Source organism: Ictidomys tridecemlineatus, chromosome 13 (assembly GCF_052094955.1).
Source record: "Ictidomys tridecemlineatus isolate mIctTri1 chromosome 13, mIctTri1.hap1, whole genome shotgun sequence".
Lineage (NCBI taxonomy): Eukaryota > Metazoa > Chordata > Mammalia > Rodentia > Sciuridae > Ictidomys > Ictidomys tridecemlineatus.
The window spans coordinates 91,424,268-91,438,802 of NC_135489.1; the positions used below are offsets into that span (position 1 = coordinate 91,424,268).

The 14,535-nt window shown below is 44.3% G+C and overlaps 1 protein-coding gene across 32 annotated transcripts in view; it reads left to right on the forward strand.

Annotated features, from left to right (window-relative positions):
• Window positions 1-14,535, forward strand: part of Aopep (aminopeptidase O (putative)) — a 306,545-nt gene that overhangs the window by 248,615 nt on the left and 43,395 nt on the right. For 10 of the 32 annotated variants that reach the window (XR_013429872.1, XR_013429874.1, XR_013429873.1 and 7 more), the window contains one exon: window positions 4,783-4,972. The exons of the other annotated variants lie outside the window; for them this stretch is intronic. Coding sequence is in view for 6 of the 10 variants with exons in the window: in XM_078030512.1 (XP_077886638.1) it covers window positions 4,783-4,972 (190 nt within the window). In the remaining 4 variants the exon portion in view is untranslated. The remainder of the gene's footprint in view (window positions 1-4,782; window positions 4,973-14,535) is intronic. 32 annotated transcript variants of the gene reach the window in all.

The following is a 14,535-nucleotide window of genomic DNA, read 5'->3' on the forward strand; positions in this document are numbered from 1 at the left end:
AGTATGCTTTCTTCTGTTGACAGAGGGCAGAAGCTTAGCTGTAGGCCTGTGTGCAGGGAGGGCCAGCTTGGAGCCTCTGGAACATTCTCAATTCTCTCCCAGGTGGTGGGCTTCCCCTCTGAGGGCAGTGAGAGAACCAAGGACTTGATCAGCCACAGCAGTTTCCAGATGTGGTGTTGGAGTGGCCCTGTTGAATACTGCCTGCCCAAAGGTGGTAGCATTCTTGTGCCCTGGCTGGAGCAGGTGGCCCACCATGCCACTGAGGCCAACCGGCCAAGCTGTTTGCCCGACCGTAGAACCTTGATAGGCAAAGCAGTTTTATTGCTTTTTTTTCTCAAAATAGAAGAAATACTCTAGGGGCTGGTGGGAGAGGAGGAGATAAATATAGCACTTCCCATTTCCTGCCTGTCCCACTCCTTTCCACAGCATTTCATATTTCATGAGATGGACTTTTTGCCCTATCAGCTTCAACTAAAAATAATTCCATACCATTTCTAGATGGGCCTTCTTATTGCTCACATACTCTTCACTATTTTGTTTTTCTCTTCTTTGGTTTCAAGAGTTGTAAAGTTGGGCTGGGGCTTTTGCTCAGTGGTGAAGCGCTTGCCTTGCATGTGTGAGGCACTGGGTTCAATCCTTAGAACCACATAAAATAAATAAAGATACTGTGTGTTCATCTACAACTAAAAATATATATGTGTATCAGGATTGTAAAGTTGTCCTAAGTGACTCGTCTTCTACATGTAGCACCGGCATCAAGGCTTCTGGCTGGGACCTCCTGTGAGTAGATGGTCGGGCAGCTGAGGAGTCCTGGCTGTGGGGGGTCAGAAAACTCCAGAGACTGACCAGCTTGTCCTTGCCCTTACTTCCCTCATGACTGTTTTCCCCTGTGCTTGTCTCTCGTGCGCCTTCCGGCCTCCGCAAGTCAGTGCCGTCAGCCATGGCCACTGTGCAGGGAACCCAGAGCTGCTGCTCTGTCCTCCAGAGTGCTGGTGCTGTCCCTCCCCTTGGCACATGGAAGGGCTTGGATGAGCCTTCGTCCCAGAGATGGCGTAGCGGCTGACAGGCCTCTCCGGCAGAGTGCAGCAGTGTGCTTAGTAGGTGCTTGCAAAAGCTAATCATCAGGAAAGGGAGGGAAAGGCAAGATAGATTGTCCCAGGTCACTGTGCACACCCTTGTCTGCTTACCACATTGATGTTTTCATTATTAAGCAGGTATTGGTTCTAACAAGTAAAACTAATTTTGAGGACTGGGAGGTAAGGGATTTGTGCTAGATTTTAGCACAAATGAGCTATACATGAGAATTTCACTAGTTTCTCATTTCCAAACATTTGGAGCATCTGTTATCATCTCTGGCCTAAGTGTCCTGTCCCGGGCCCACTACAGAAGTCCTGTATTTGTAGCGCAGTGGTCGTGATCCTTATTGGGCTCTGCCTGTTCTGCAGCACTGCCCCCTGGCAGCACTCAGTAGTAACTAAGCTCTGCATGGTTTCAGTCTAATAGGGCTGTGACCCTGGTTGAACTCTGTAATGAGGAAAGAGCAGATTTATTTGCTCCCCCTGCATGCCTCGTCTCCCCCGTGCTCCTTTATTATCTTTAAGAGGAAATTGAATAGCAGAATTCTGCATTCTCATAATGCTGATGGACTGAGGTCATCTTTTCCACTCTCAAGTCAGAGAAGCACAACCAAAACACAGTTTTAGCTTTTTGATTTGATTTGAGGGTTTGTGGTTTTTTTTTTTTTTTTTTTTTTTTTTTGTGTGTGTGTGTGTGTGTGTGTGTGTACTGAGGATCTAACCCAGGAGTGCTTTACCACTGAGCTATATCACCAGCTCTTTTTATTTTTTGAGACAGGGTCTCACTGAGTTGCTGAGGGCCTTGCTAACTTGCTGAGGCTGGCATTGAACTTGCCATCCTCCTGTCTCTGCCTCCCAAATTGCTGGGATTATAAGTGTGCATGCCACCACACTCAGCTTAAAACCCAGTTTTAACACTGCATAGCTTTGGCCATAGCATCTGTGTGTGCCTATATGTGTTTTGGAAACTTTGAGGTATAATTTACATACCATAAAAAGTCCACTGACTTTTAGTGAATTAACTAAGTTGTACCATGATTGCCACAGTTCAGTTTTAGAATATTCCTATCATCTCAGAAAAATTCCCCAATGCCCATTTAGTAGTCACTTCCCATTTGTTTCCCTCTTCCCAGCCCTAGGAAGCTAGTAATCTTTTTGTTTTTATAGATTTTCATTTTATGGACATTACCTATCAATGTAATTATACAATATTTGGTCTTATGCACTTGTTTTTTCACTTAGCATGTTTTTCAAGTTTCATCCATGTTGTATCAGTTTGTTCCTTTTTATCCCTGAGTAGTAGTCCGTCATATGGACATACCACATTTTGCCTAGCTGTTTACCAGTTGACACTCATTTGAGTTGTTTCCTACTTAAGGCTATCATGAATAATGCTGCTAGGAGACCCATATGTATTATTGTATGGACATGTGTTTTCAGTTCTCTTGATACACTCTTAGTAGTCAAAAGTAAATTTATTGACTTAAAAAATTGCCACATTGTTTTCCAGAGTGGAAAATATTACATTCCCATCCTTTATGCATGACTGTTTGAATTTCTCTACATCTTTGCTGAAGGCTAAATTTAAGAAATAATCGTAAGGTTCTTTCTTGTTTTATATTTTTAGGGACAAAAGAAAGCTAGAACCTATTTCTAAGCTTTTCCGAGTTTTTGAAACATTGTTGACACACGTTAACTAAAATTGTAGTCTTTGTAGCCCTATGCTCTCTGAGCTGGTTTCTGCCACCATTCATGCCCTCAGTAGTTTGACAAAATACTACTTAGTTACATTGTTTCTTTGGACTTGATAGAAAGTATGGAGAGTGTGTGGGTATGTGATATTGTCTAAACAGTAAATTAGTTTACACTGAGGAAGGATTTTTTCCCCTGTGATTCAAACCAGTGTTTTTAAGTTTATATTCTTGATTATACACATTGATTTAATATATACTAGACACATGTGGATGTAAAGAGCCATGGTTTAATGATGTGTTTAGATAATTAGTTTCTAACTTTTAAGGATGCTTTATTAAAAGTACAGCTATTAATTGTATGAATATGGACTATTTCCAAAATCCTTGCAAGAGTTGGTAGGCACATTATTTATGATATGACAAGATAAAAATGTGGCAGGGACTGGTGTGTGTTTTTAGGACCTAGTGGCTGGAGTTGCTGGTTATTTTGACTTACCCAGGGTGCACTAGTTAAGTAAACCTTACTCAGCAGTGCACTAGTTAAGTAAACCTGTTCTTCTGAATAAGTCATAATAGAGCATTCGCGTAAAGTAGCCCTTTCATCATGGGTGACGCCTGTGGAGCAGAGGCAGAAGCCTCAACACAGGTCATGGCCTCTGATCTTTTGAATCCGTGCTCATCCACAGTGGGTTTTGGCAGTGACTAGGCAAAGAACATTCTGAAGGGAACCTGGAACCTAGCTGAAGGCATGGACGCTGGGATGCAGTCAGGTGCTCAGGCAGCACTGAGGCTCCAAAGTCCACTGGCAGGAGCGAGGGAGCTGGCTTTCAGAGCCTAATGTCTGAATAAACAGCTGCAGTGGACCCAATGTGCATGAATCACCAGAGGCACCTTGTCACACAAGGTCTACTTGATATAAAAGGGTGGTTCTTACTGTGGGCAGAGCCCGACTTATGAGGTGACATGGGTGTCACAGTGATTGAGGGTTCCCCTGGCACTTGTGGGTGGGGTCCTGGAGCAGGGTGCCTCCCACGCCCAGCATGTGCTGGCAGGGTGGAGAATGACGGCGATTTGCACTGTCTGCAAGCCCCTGCTGCCATTGTACAGGTGAGGATGTACAGTATTTGGGCTTAGAGCCTGTTTTACATGCACAATTTACCCAGGTTTCTAGAAATGTGACCAGAAGGTAATCTGGGAAGATTTGTGTTATTTAATTTTTTAAATAATACTTGCCATTTCAGCAAAGCTCCACAGCACTGGGGTACTTGGGTGGCATCTGAGGGGCCACATGGAGCACTTGCTATGGATTGTGTTGTAGCAACTTGTTGTTTGTGGGGATTCTTCTGAACTCCCAACCTGTGTCTTGGAGGGCTCTCAGGCTTCTGTGTGTCGGCATGGAAGTCCATGTGAGTGTGTCACAGCCTGCTTTCAGTCTAATTTTCCTTTGTTATAGATGAGGCATGTCGTTGAGGCTCCTCTCCACATTGTGTGTGTTATGTGTATCACATAGAACTTCATCTTGGCGTTTCTGGTACTATGAGAGCTGTTGGCTTCTGATTCCCACAGGTTTGGGGCATGTATTACTGAAATGCAAAGTTAGCGGGTAGGCAGAAGAAATGACAGAGCTGACAGGAGACAGTAGCAGCCTCTGGATTCCAGGGGCTTTGCAGGAGCCAAACCTCCAAGTAGTGGTAAGGGAGGCTGCCTCATTTTCTGTAAGTTGATTCTCTGATGGACTCTAGTATTCCCCAAGACTTGGGCCTGCCTCTGTACTTCTCCAATGTAAATTCTTCTCCATTTCCATGCAGTTTCTCTTGGGAAACCAGAGCTGTCAAGAGGCCAGGCACACGTTTCTGAGAAGAGAGATATCCGAAAGACTTAAGGCAGAGATGTGAGGGAAGAATCAGACTGTCAGGCCCCGTGGGGACATTACCCTTTTCCCTGTGGGCAAGGCATAGATATAGTCAGTTTTCTGGCCTCCATCTTCCTGGCCTTTGCTCTTCTGTCTGCAGGTGTCCCTGATGAGGAGCTGCACTCCTATTCCATTGGAAAGATTCCCTCCAGCGCCTGTGTTTCACAGCCAGCTAGAGTTACCCAGAACCCTGGACAAACGTGCCCTTTTTTTGTGTGTGTGCTGCTTGCCCCTCCAAGGCTTTATTCCTGCCTTCCATTCATCTTTCAGGCTATCCGATGCCATCCCAGGTACTCCATCATCCTGGAATTTGAGAGCCACTGTGTTTTACTAGCTCTTAATGATTTCAGCGCTGATGGAAGGAAGGTGGTGGGTTTTCCAATCATAAATGTTTACTTCTTCCTTTGTTATTGATATTTTGGTCATTTCAGTGTGTTTGGTTTGGTTTTAGAGAGTTTTGGGTTTGTGTATACGTGCACATGTGTGCCAGGGATTGAAAACCAGGGCACTTAACCACTGAGTCACATCCCCAGCCCCAACTCTTTGTATAGTTTGAGACAGGGTCTTGTTAAGTTGCTTAGGGCCTTGCTCAATTTCTGAAGCTGGGTTTGAATTTTCAATCCTCATGCCTCAGCCTCCCAAGCCACTGGATTAACTTTACAGTGTTAATTCTAAGCACCGCCTCCAGCAGCTCATCAGGGACTTAGTGAGGAAGAAGAAAGAAAACTCAGCAATATCTTGAAGGCTCCTGAGAAAGGTTACTTTAGGGTAAGAGGCAGAAATTTGTGTTAATTTAGTTAAACCAAGTCCATTAATGATGTAGAAACTTGAATTTCCACCAGGCCTTTGCACAGACCTTTGAGAGCCCTTTGGGGAACTCCAAGGGACAATGCAGCTGTCTCCTCTCTCATGTCCTTGTCCTGGCAACCAGGGTGACAGTGGTTGCCGGGGGCTCCTGTTGCTCAGGGTGTTGCAGTTAGATCAGTACTTGGTGGCTGAGTGGCCATGTGGCATTCCTGGTTTCTGCATGAAATAACTGGCTGTATTTTCTGATGTGATACCTTTCCTGGATCTTTAAATTTCAATTCAGTTTGTACTGTTCAAGGAACCAATCCAAGGTAAGAAATTTAACTGTGAGTGTGCGTGTGTGTGTGTGTGTGTGTGTGTGTGTGTGTAGAGAGAGATTATCAAAGTAGTTCTTTCTGATAGAGAAAAAAAAGGGGGGTTTCAAAAAGAAATTTTTAAATTACTGGTAATTCAGTCATTTAGAAAGCTATTTTCTCTTGATATTTTGGTGTTCTTCCTTTAAGTCTTTTAAGAAAATTAATTATTGAAAAAGAATGGTAGTATGTTTTATATTGGTGACGTTAGAATCATTTCAGCCAATTTTTACTTTTAAATTAATTGAATTCAATTATTTTGAAATTCTGCTTTAATGGAAAGATTTGTTCTGTATCTTTTTCATAAAAAGTAACTTGATTGACCATGAGGACTGGAATCCAGCATTTAACTGCAGCGGGAGTACTGGGCATGTAAACCTTAACTGTGTCACCTGAAACCACCTGTGTGCTGGAGAAAGCATTTTTGGACGCAGTCACGGCAGCTGAGTCATGACCAGATTGTATGTGTGGGATAGGGGTCTTGTGGATTCCTCTTTTTTGCCTTTGACTTTCTGTGTGTAACCACCAGTATCCAGAGTGGCAGTATTGTCCTGTGTTTCTTCATCCTCTCTGAATGTGAATGACACTGAGAGCCACGGTAAGATCTGAGGGTGTGCCACCAGCTCACCCTTGTGATGGGTGTGTTTAGTTTGTAGTTATAACAGAAATTCTGGAAGATGAGCCCTTGATCAGCAATTAACTGCAGGACTATTTCTGTTCTACTTTGAGGGTTATTGAAATGGATACTCCCGTCTTATTTCTAAGAAATATGCAGTTACACAGCCATCCCTGCTTTCTGGCTTTTATTAAAATGCAAATAGCCTGAACTTCAAAGTGTCATAATGGAATCCTGACAGCAGTATAACTGATCCTTCGCCTCTCCTCTGGTATTTGTCCTTTTTCATCTGGCCTGGCTGGCCTTTCTGCCAGTCTTGCTCTGACTTGGTGAAAGCCTCTTGAGTAGGCTTGACCCAGGGCTAGCGGGAAGTGTGGTGCTGGCCCTGCTGGGGTGCACGGGCACACCCCCACCCTGCGGGCTCTGGCAGTGTTAACAACAGAAAGTCCAAGCTAAATACAAATATGTAGGGGTGGAAAATGATCATTATTTTGACACTTAGTAGGTACCCCAGCACTGAACTGCTTGTGCTTAGTGAGTGAAGCCAGTGACTTGCTCTTCGCTCTTCAGGCATCTGCTCTTTTTTAAAAAGAATGTCCTGAAACATAAGCAGGCTCTCTCCTCTCCCAGACATTCAAGGGTGGAACGTTCTGGTTGAGCCTCGAATTACTCAGAGTGCCAGGCCACGATGTCACGTAGGTCTTCATCTTAGCATGAAAGAAAGCCAGGTTCTCCCAGCAGCAGTTTACAGGTAACGATTCCTGACCGCAGTTTGGCCATCTGTGAGACCATGGGAGCCCAGCTCTGTGGAGACACCCTGGCATGGCCACTGGTGGAGTAGGAGATCACGGCTGCACTGTTGTCAAGATGAAGGGGCACCTGAGGTGGGGTGTCATAAGGTTCATAATCTGTGGCTGAGACATGTTGTTTTATGTTCCCTTTTGCAAGAAATGTATCCCAGTTCCAACAGTGAGCATGATCCTCCCCCATCTCTGACTTGTCCCAGCTATCTGAGGATTATCCTGTTTGCGGACCATGGGCCACAGCTGAGGGGATTTGATGTTGCAGAGTCCCTGCCCCTTCTTTGATTACATGTGTTTCTGCTAAAGATGTCTTTTTCTAGTGCTTACAGGGGGCATGAGTAAGTTGCCTGGTCCCCTGTAGCCTTTTGTTCTCTGTGGTTTCGCTCATCCTGTTATATTAACCATAGCACGGAAAGGGGTGTGATCAGAAGACGCATGTCCCAGGAACCAAACTAACTGTGGGGCCCAGAAACACTCCGGCATGACTCAGAGTGGGCCTGGAGACACTATGTCCTGTATGTCCACTTGCCCTGACCAGCTACGGCTGGCTGCTTCTGGTAGCATGCCCTTCCTATGAGCGTACCTCCGGGCCTGCGCTGCTGGGGCTGGGCAGGTGTTCCACAGGTGCCAGGAGCTGTTGTGGGCCAGGGAGCTGGTCAGAAAGTCTGTGTCATCAGGACTAGGGAGGGCTTCCTTCCAGGGCCATGGCGTGGGCACCCAGCATTGGTATTCAACTGTGCCTCTCAGTCACATGCCCCACTAAGTACCTCTGCCTTTCAGAGATGTCACTGAAACAGGAGCCTTGGGGTGAAATCTGGACATGGTTTCCTCTGCCTAGTGGTGGGCAGTGAATGTGATGGTCACATTCACTGCCAGAGCATCCTTTACTTGGGGTACCGGCGATACTGGTCAGAGAACATGTCCCCTAAAGAGCCGATGCTCTTTCAGCTGACAGTGTGTTCACTCAGGAGTTGGCTTCTAGGCACAGGACCTCATTCTGACCCATTTCAGTGGCAGCAGAGATGGGTTTATAACTAGTAAGTAATAGGTACTAGGAATGATGATCAGAACAAGCAGGTAAGTGCACAGCTGGGCCGGGTAGAGCCAGAGTCACTTATAGTGGTTCCCTCCTCTGTGCTTTCTGATAAAACAGCCTTATCGCTGACTTTATATAAGATGTACTGTCCTTGAAGGTCACCTAAAGGTCATCAGTGAGTTGGTATGTGTGCATTAGCATGCACAACAGGGATCAGGATTTTCCTAATACTGTGCCAAGTGCTAGAGCATAAGAGTTCATTTTAGAACAGCTGTTTTGAAAGTAACCACGTACCCTCCAAAGAGATTTCCTTGGAAATAGTAGAGTTGGAGGCACACCTGACTGGTCGGCGAAGGTGCCTGCAACTTCAGCCAACCCTGATGGCTAAGAATAGCTCCTCTGAGGGTGCTGCTAATCTCCGGGCAGTTCTCCACCACCAGGTCATGGAGCCTCGAGGCTGGAGAGACTGAGGTAAGCCCAGCATGTCCTCACTTCACCTCTTCTGTGGAGACCTTTGTTCCTCCTTCCCATGCTGCCCCCCCCCGCCCCATGTCCATTCAGAGGCCTCAGGCCCTCAATGCCCACTGTGCCTCCTACACTCAAAGAGTGACCCCTTGCTTCCACCAGCACTGACTCCTGCCTCCCCCGCTGTGTGTCCCTGCCTTTCTTTGACAGGTGATGGGACAAACCAGTAGAATCGAAAGGCTTGTGTGTCTGTGGTGGTGTCATTAGTCAGCGATTCCTCGTGTTGAGAGAAGTTCCCAGAAGGTACACTTCCCAGCCCAAAGCATCCTCCTTCTAAACGATGAAATATTAGATCAATTGTGTGACACTATAATGAACAATAAACTTACCCTACTTAATGTGCCTTTCACCAAAAAGGTCACGTGGGAAGTTTTTGACATTTAGAAATATGACCTTTAAGTTGAATCTTCAGCAAGACTCAGCAAATCACAATACAGTTTTTTGTATTTACTTTATTTTGGGACATTAGACATGGGAGTAGAGTATGAAATTCAGAATGTTCTACATATAGAAAATAGCAAAATCATGTTGCATATTCACAAGTTAAATGCCAGAAATTCCATGTGTGAGCACTTAAATTTGGCAGTATGGTAAATAGACATTTACAATATCAAATTACATTATTTGCTTAATCCAGTGGGGATTTTAAAATGTTGTATGTTGTTCTCTGTCCCTGTTTTGCTGTTAGCTCTTAGTGAAGGCTTTGAAAATGAGAGAGTTGCTTTCTGAGTGACATGATGAGGACATATCCCTGCTTTGTGTTCTGTTGGAAGTCTGATTGTGAGTCCTGACAGACCTGTTGCTTTGTTCTCCAGGGCACATGTGCAAGAGCAAGGAAATTTCCAGTTATATTTGAAACCTAAGCATGTTCTTATTTCTTGCTCAAAACCAACACATAACTAGTGATTGCCTTAACTTTATTTTTATTATATTTTTAGATAGCTTGTACAACTGTCTTCACAAAGGGAATCCTTAATAAAAGAGACTGAGACATTTGATAAAACTCTCCTTACCCCATGTTTCTCATTGCCCTGAAGATCAATATGGTAGAGTAGCATCATGATTTTAAAGGACATTGGAAACTGGCAAATACAGATTGAGTCCTAATACAAGTTACATGGAGAATTTAAGGCTGTGTTCCTTAACGTCTGAGAGTCACAAGTGGCAGGAATGGCACAGGAGCTGAGGTTGAAGCAGTGTGAAAGTAACTGTAAGGTAGTTTTCAAACTTGACTTGTTCATTCATTTTTCCTAACTTATGCGCTATGCTCGCCAGTCCTCATCTGGCTACAGGCACTGGTTTGTAAGCTGCTGGAGTTTGTAAGTAAGCTCCCTCATTCTTCACAGGGAGAGCAGCAGCAGTGGTGTGTAATTCTGTTTAACAGTCTCAGGTTGCATATGAGCCTCCCTGAGAGAACAGAGACTCTCTGATGATTATAATGAAGATCTCTGAGAAGAGGGAGGAGGACGGCCTTTCTGACACTCTTTAGGCCTGCATTGGATTGCTTGTTAGGATTTTGGTGGGTTTTTTTTTTTTTTTAAATCAGAGAAAAGTGTAGGAGTGCATCCTATACACCTAGCATTTTGCCTAGGAAAGAAAAACAATATTTTCTTAGGAAGAAAAACATTTTTTGAACTGATCACACACTATTTCCTCCTGAAGTTGGGTATTAATGGTTGGGATGTTTGAAAAGGCTGCCCCTGTTATGCACCCTTTCAGAGCAGCCAGGAGCCAGAGCCAGCAGCTGGGATTGCAATTCAGGATCAGCCGGAACATATCAAAGATAGAGAGTTGATGTCTAAGGTGGGTAGTAAATAGTGCAAGGAATTTCCTTTAGCTTATGATTTGATATTTTTAAAAGAATTCCCTGTATGGCACAGCTGGCTATCAGTATGTACAGCAGGTCGGTCATTCATCCTTCCAGATTTGCTGCCTGCTGCAGGTGTTTCAGATGCCTCACTGGAAGATTGGGTCCGAGAGCATGGATCACAGACCACAGAGAGTGGATCCCATGACAGGGGTCACATTGAGCTGCTTGAACTCAAAGGATTCTACGTAGATTTGTGTTTTAAGTCTTCCCAGATTTTCACTGTCTGCAGTAGCTGAGAGCTGCAAGAGCTCCTGCAGCGTTGAGGGCTTCTCAATGCTGGGGACGTCTCTCAGCATGAGGATGGCCTAAATCTCCCACTGGCCTTGCTTGCTTTTTGTAAGATTGCTTGGGCCTGGCATGATGGCACACACCCGTAGTCCCAGCTACTCAGGAGGCTCAATAACTTAACAAGACCCTGTCTCAAAATTTAAAATGAAAAGGGCTGGAGATAAAGCTCAGTGGTAGCGTGTCCCTGGGTTCCATCACCATTACCAGAGAGAGAGAGAGAGAGACAGAGAAACAGATTTCTCAGAGGGACATTTAAAAATTGTAATTGTTTAAAATATGAAAATAAAATCTTTTGATTTTACTTTTTAAGGTTGTAGTTCTGAAGACAGAATTTATCTGGTAAGCCCTATGTGCTTTTAATCTTTGCCTATGAAACAACATCCTAGATTTTGAATAAATTCCTAAGAGTTACCACCTTAAAATGACGAGTCATAATGAGATTTGGGGAGAAGTCTTTCATACCTTTGAAATATGTTTAATCTTTTAAACAAGCTTTTTCACTTAATCATGTAAAATATTTGTAATAAAGTACAATATGTATTTATTTATTCTTAAAAAGGAAATATTGCATTTCATTCCTTTCAGCAAATGTCAGAATGGTTGGACTCTGTTTTAAAGGCCTTTAAAAAGGAGTGAAAACTGTAGCTTGTTCCAGATGTCCCCGAGCAGGGAACAATGGAGAGGGGCTTAAAAGCTAGGCAGGACCACCAGGGCTTGACAACACCACGGGGCCTGTGGGTTCCAGAGCCCTGTGACCTTGCAGCCTGGCCACATGCTGGCCTTGGTTGGCAGTATCCATGTGCCATCTCTTGAAGTGCCTGTCACAGGACCCTGTGCCCTGAGCTTTGGCAGGTCACACGTTCTGGACGTGCTCATTTCAGGAGGTGGCACCGTCTCTTTAACCTTTTGGTGCAGAGCCAGTGAGTCAGCTTGGACCTCACATGAATGAGGTGTCTTCTACCTGAGAGGAGGTGTGGGGTCACCCAAAGTCCATAAATAGGATTTTGCAGGGTTGGTTTGGTTTGTTTTGTTGTTCCCCCTACAAAGGCCTGAGAGCAGTGTGTATATGTTTGTGTTTCTGAGGATTGAAGCACCAGGGGCACTCTGCCACTGAGCTACATCCCCAGAAGCTTTTGAATTTTTAATTCTGAGGCAAAATGTTGCTGAATTGGCCAGGCTGACCTTGAACTTGCCATCCTCCTGCCTCAGCCTGTTAAGTTACTGGGATTTCAGGTGTGTGCCACAGTGCCTGGCATTAGCTTGGTTTAAATAACTGTTTTAGGTTGTTTCAGAAGTAACACATTTTTGGTTTATTAGCCTTTATTGTGATCTTTTTAAAGGAATGGGAAGTTTGCCTTAACAAACTATAACCATTGCATCTTAAGAATTCTTTCTGAAGTCATCTTTTTATTTTAACAAGAAAGCTGATTAGAGTTCACTGTTAAAAATGATAAGCTATAAAAATAACCATGAAAAATATTTTTGTCCTTGGCTCCTAGAAGTTGTCAAAAATACTGCTTGACTCAGCCATAGAGCATGTGTAGGATTTTGTCATTTGAGATTATGTTGTACACTAACAGCATCCTAGACACCAGTGCTCAGTGAACTCAGGTGTTTTCCAGGAAATTTATCTTGCAAATCTCCCCTGAGATAAATGCATACACACGTGATTTTGTAGAGGAAATAAAATAAAATATAACCTTTGACTGGGCTTAGTTTGCTCTAGGAGATGGAAGGATTTGGAAAAAGCATGTTAGGAGCAGGAAAGGGGCCTGGAGCTTTGCTCACTTGTCAGGGCTGCCTGTGGGCTCTCACAGCTCCTGAAGAAGGGCAGCACGTGGTCCTAATGAACTGGCAGCATTTGAAGGGATTTCTCTAAGTCATGGATCCCATTGCCCATTGGAGCAAGCTCAGATGTTCCCAGGGAGATGCATGGCCTCACTTCCTGATTCACCCCAGCTTTCTACCTTCAGCCCCCACTCACAAATTCAGACCATGAGTGTGATGATGTGGTGGGGGCTGTTGGCATCTTGGACATACACAAGGTGCACAGAGCTCTTTAGATGAAAAATCATGCAGTGTGGGAAATGCTTTAGTGTGACATACTGTTCATCCAGCTGACTGTCCATCCATGTTCCTTGCAACAAATTCCCTGCCACTAATGTCCTGACATGGGGGAAAGGAACATGAATTTCCTAAGGAATAAAGTGCATTTAAGAAGGGTGAGGGAAAATATTCATTTCTTTCTAGTAGTAGTATAACTAAAGCGAACTCCTGGAGAACTGGACACCGTCGAACTGGAATGACAGGATCAATAGGGACGAATCAGCCCAGAATATAGTAGGGGAACAAGCTGTTTCTAGCAGCTACAATTTAATATGCATCAGGCTGTGAATTGTTTTGCACGTTGGTTTCTAGGCAACTTGCTCAAATTTCAAATCTGAATATAGACCCCCTCACCCCCCAAAATGAATAAAATGATAAAAAGCAGAAAGATGTAAGCCGATTGCCATAACCCTTCCTAACTACAGCAAACAGATTCTAGGCCACTGCCTGGCCATGTAGCGATTCTGTTGGTTAGACCCAGTCAATGAAGACAGAGCAGCTATAAATAAGCCATTGTTGCAAAGTTCCATAGTGCAAGCACATCATGCACACTCTGTCTCTAAGGTCCCTGGTGAGAGGAGGACCCCCTCAAGGGAACGGGTTTTACCATTACGGGAAGTTTCTTTTCCTGTTCTTTTAATTAGTTGTACATTGCGATCCTCAGAAGTTGTACATCTTATAATTGCCAGCAGCATATTTCCCCTGTGCAGGGACACTAGCTGCTTTCCTGAATAGGAGTTATTGTCTTTCCCACTTCACTTGTCTAGTAGCAGCTCTCAGGACTCCTCCTTAAAGTCCATGTTAATTCTGGGCGAGCAGGTCCTACCCAAAGGGTGCTATTCCTCAGTGCCTCCTCTGCAGCCAGGAGGAAATGATAGGAGCAGTCCTGGAGGTGGTTTCGAATGTCCATTGGAGATTTGGACTTGAAGATGACCTTGTGAGTTTATGGGTGGAGGAGGGTTTGACAGGATTACCAGTAAATTTGGCAATCTAAAATGAACTTGTTAGAGCAGGCACAGCTTAGAATTCTGTGAAGAATTGACCAACTCTGTTTGAAAGAAATGCCATTTTGGACCTCCTGGATGGACAGAAGTCCAGTGGAACACATATGGGTATGGGTCAATGCCTTTAAATACTTAATAATGTGATAGCAGGAAGGATAGGCATGAGGTTCGCAGGCCACTTTATATGCTGTGGAAGTCTGGATCCCAGGCCATACAGATCAGTTAAGAGGTGTCCGAGACGTAATGTTATAGTCCTGAAAAATAAGATGTGACAAATATTTTTAAAACATTGAATTTGTTCAGTCTAGAACAGCAACTTCAGGGATCTGAGGATAAGCTGGCCCAGCAACAAGAGCTGGTACCAGGGTTCTAATCTTTGTGCCCCTAGAAAAGTTCTGCTGGGCCATTCAATTTATAAACCCTCCTTCAATGAGAAAGTTAGATA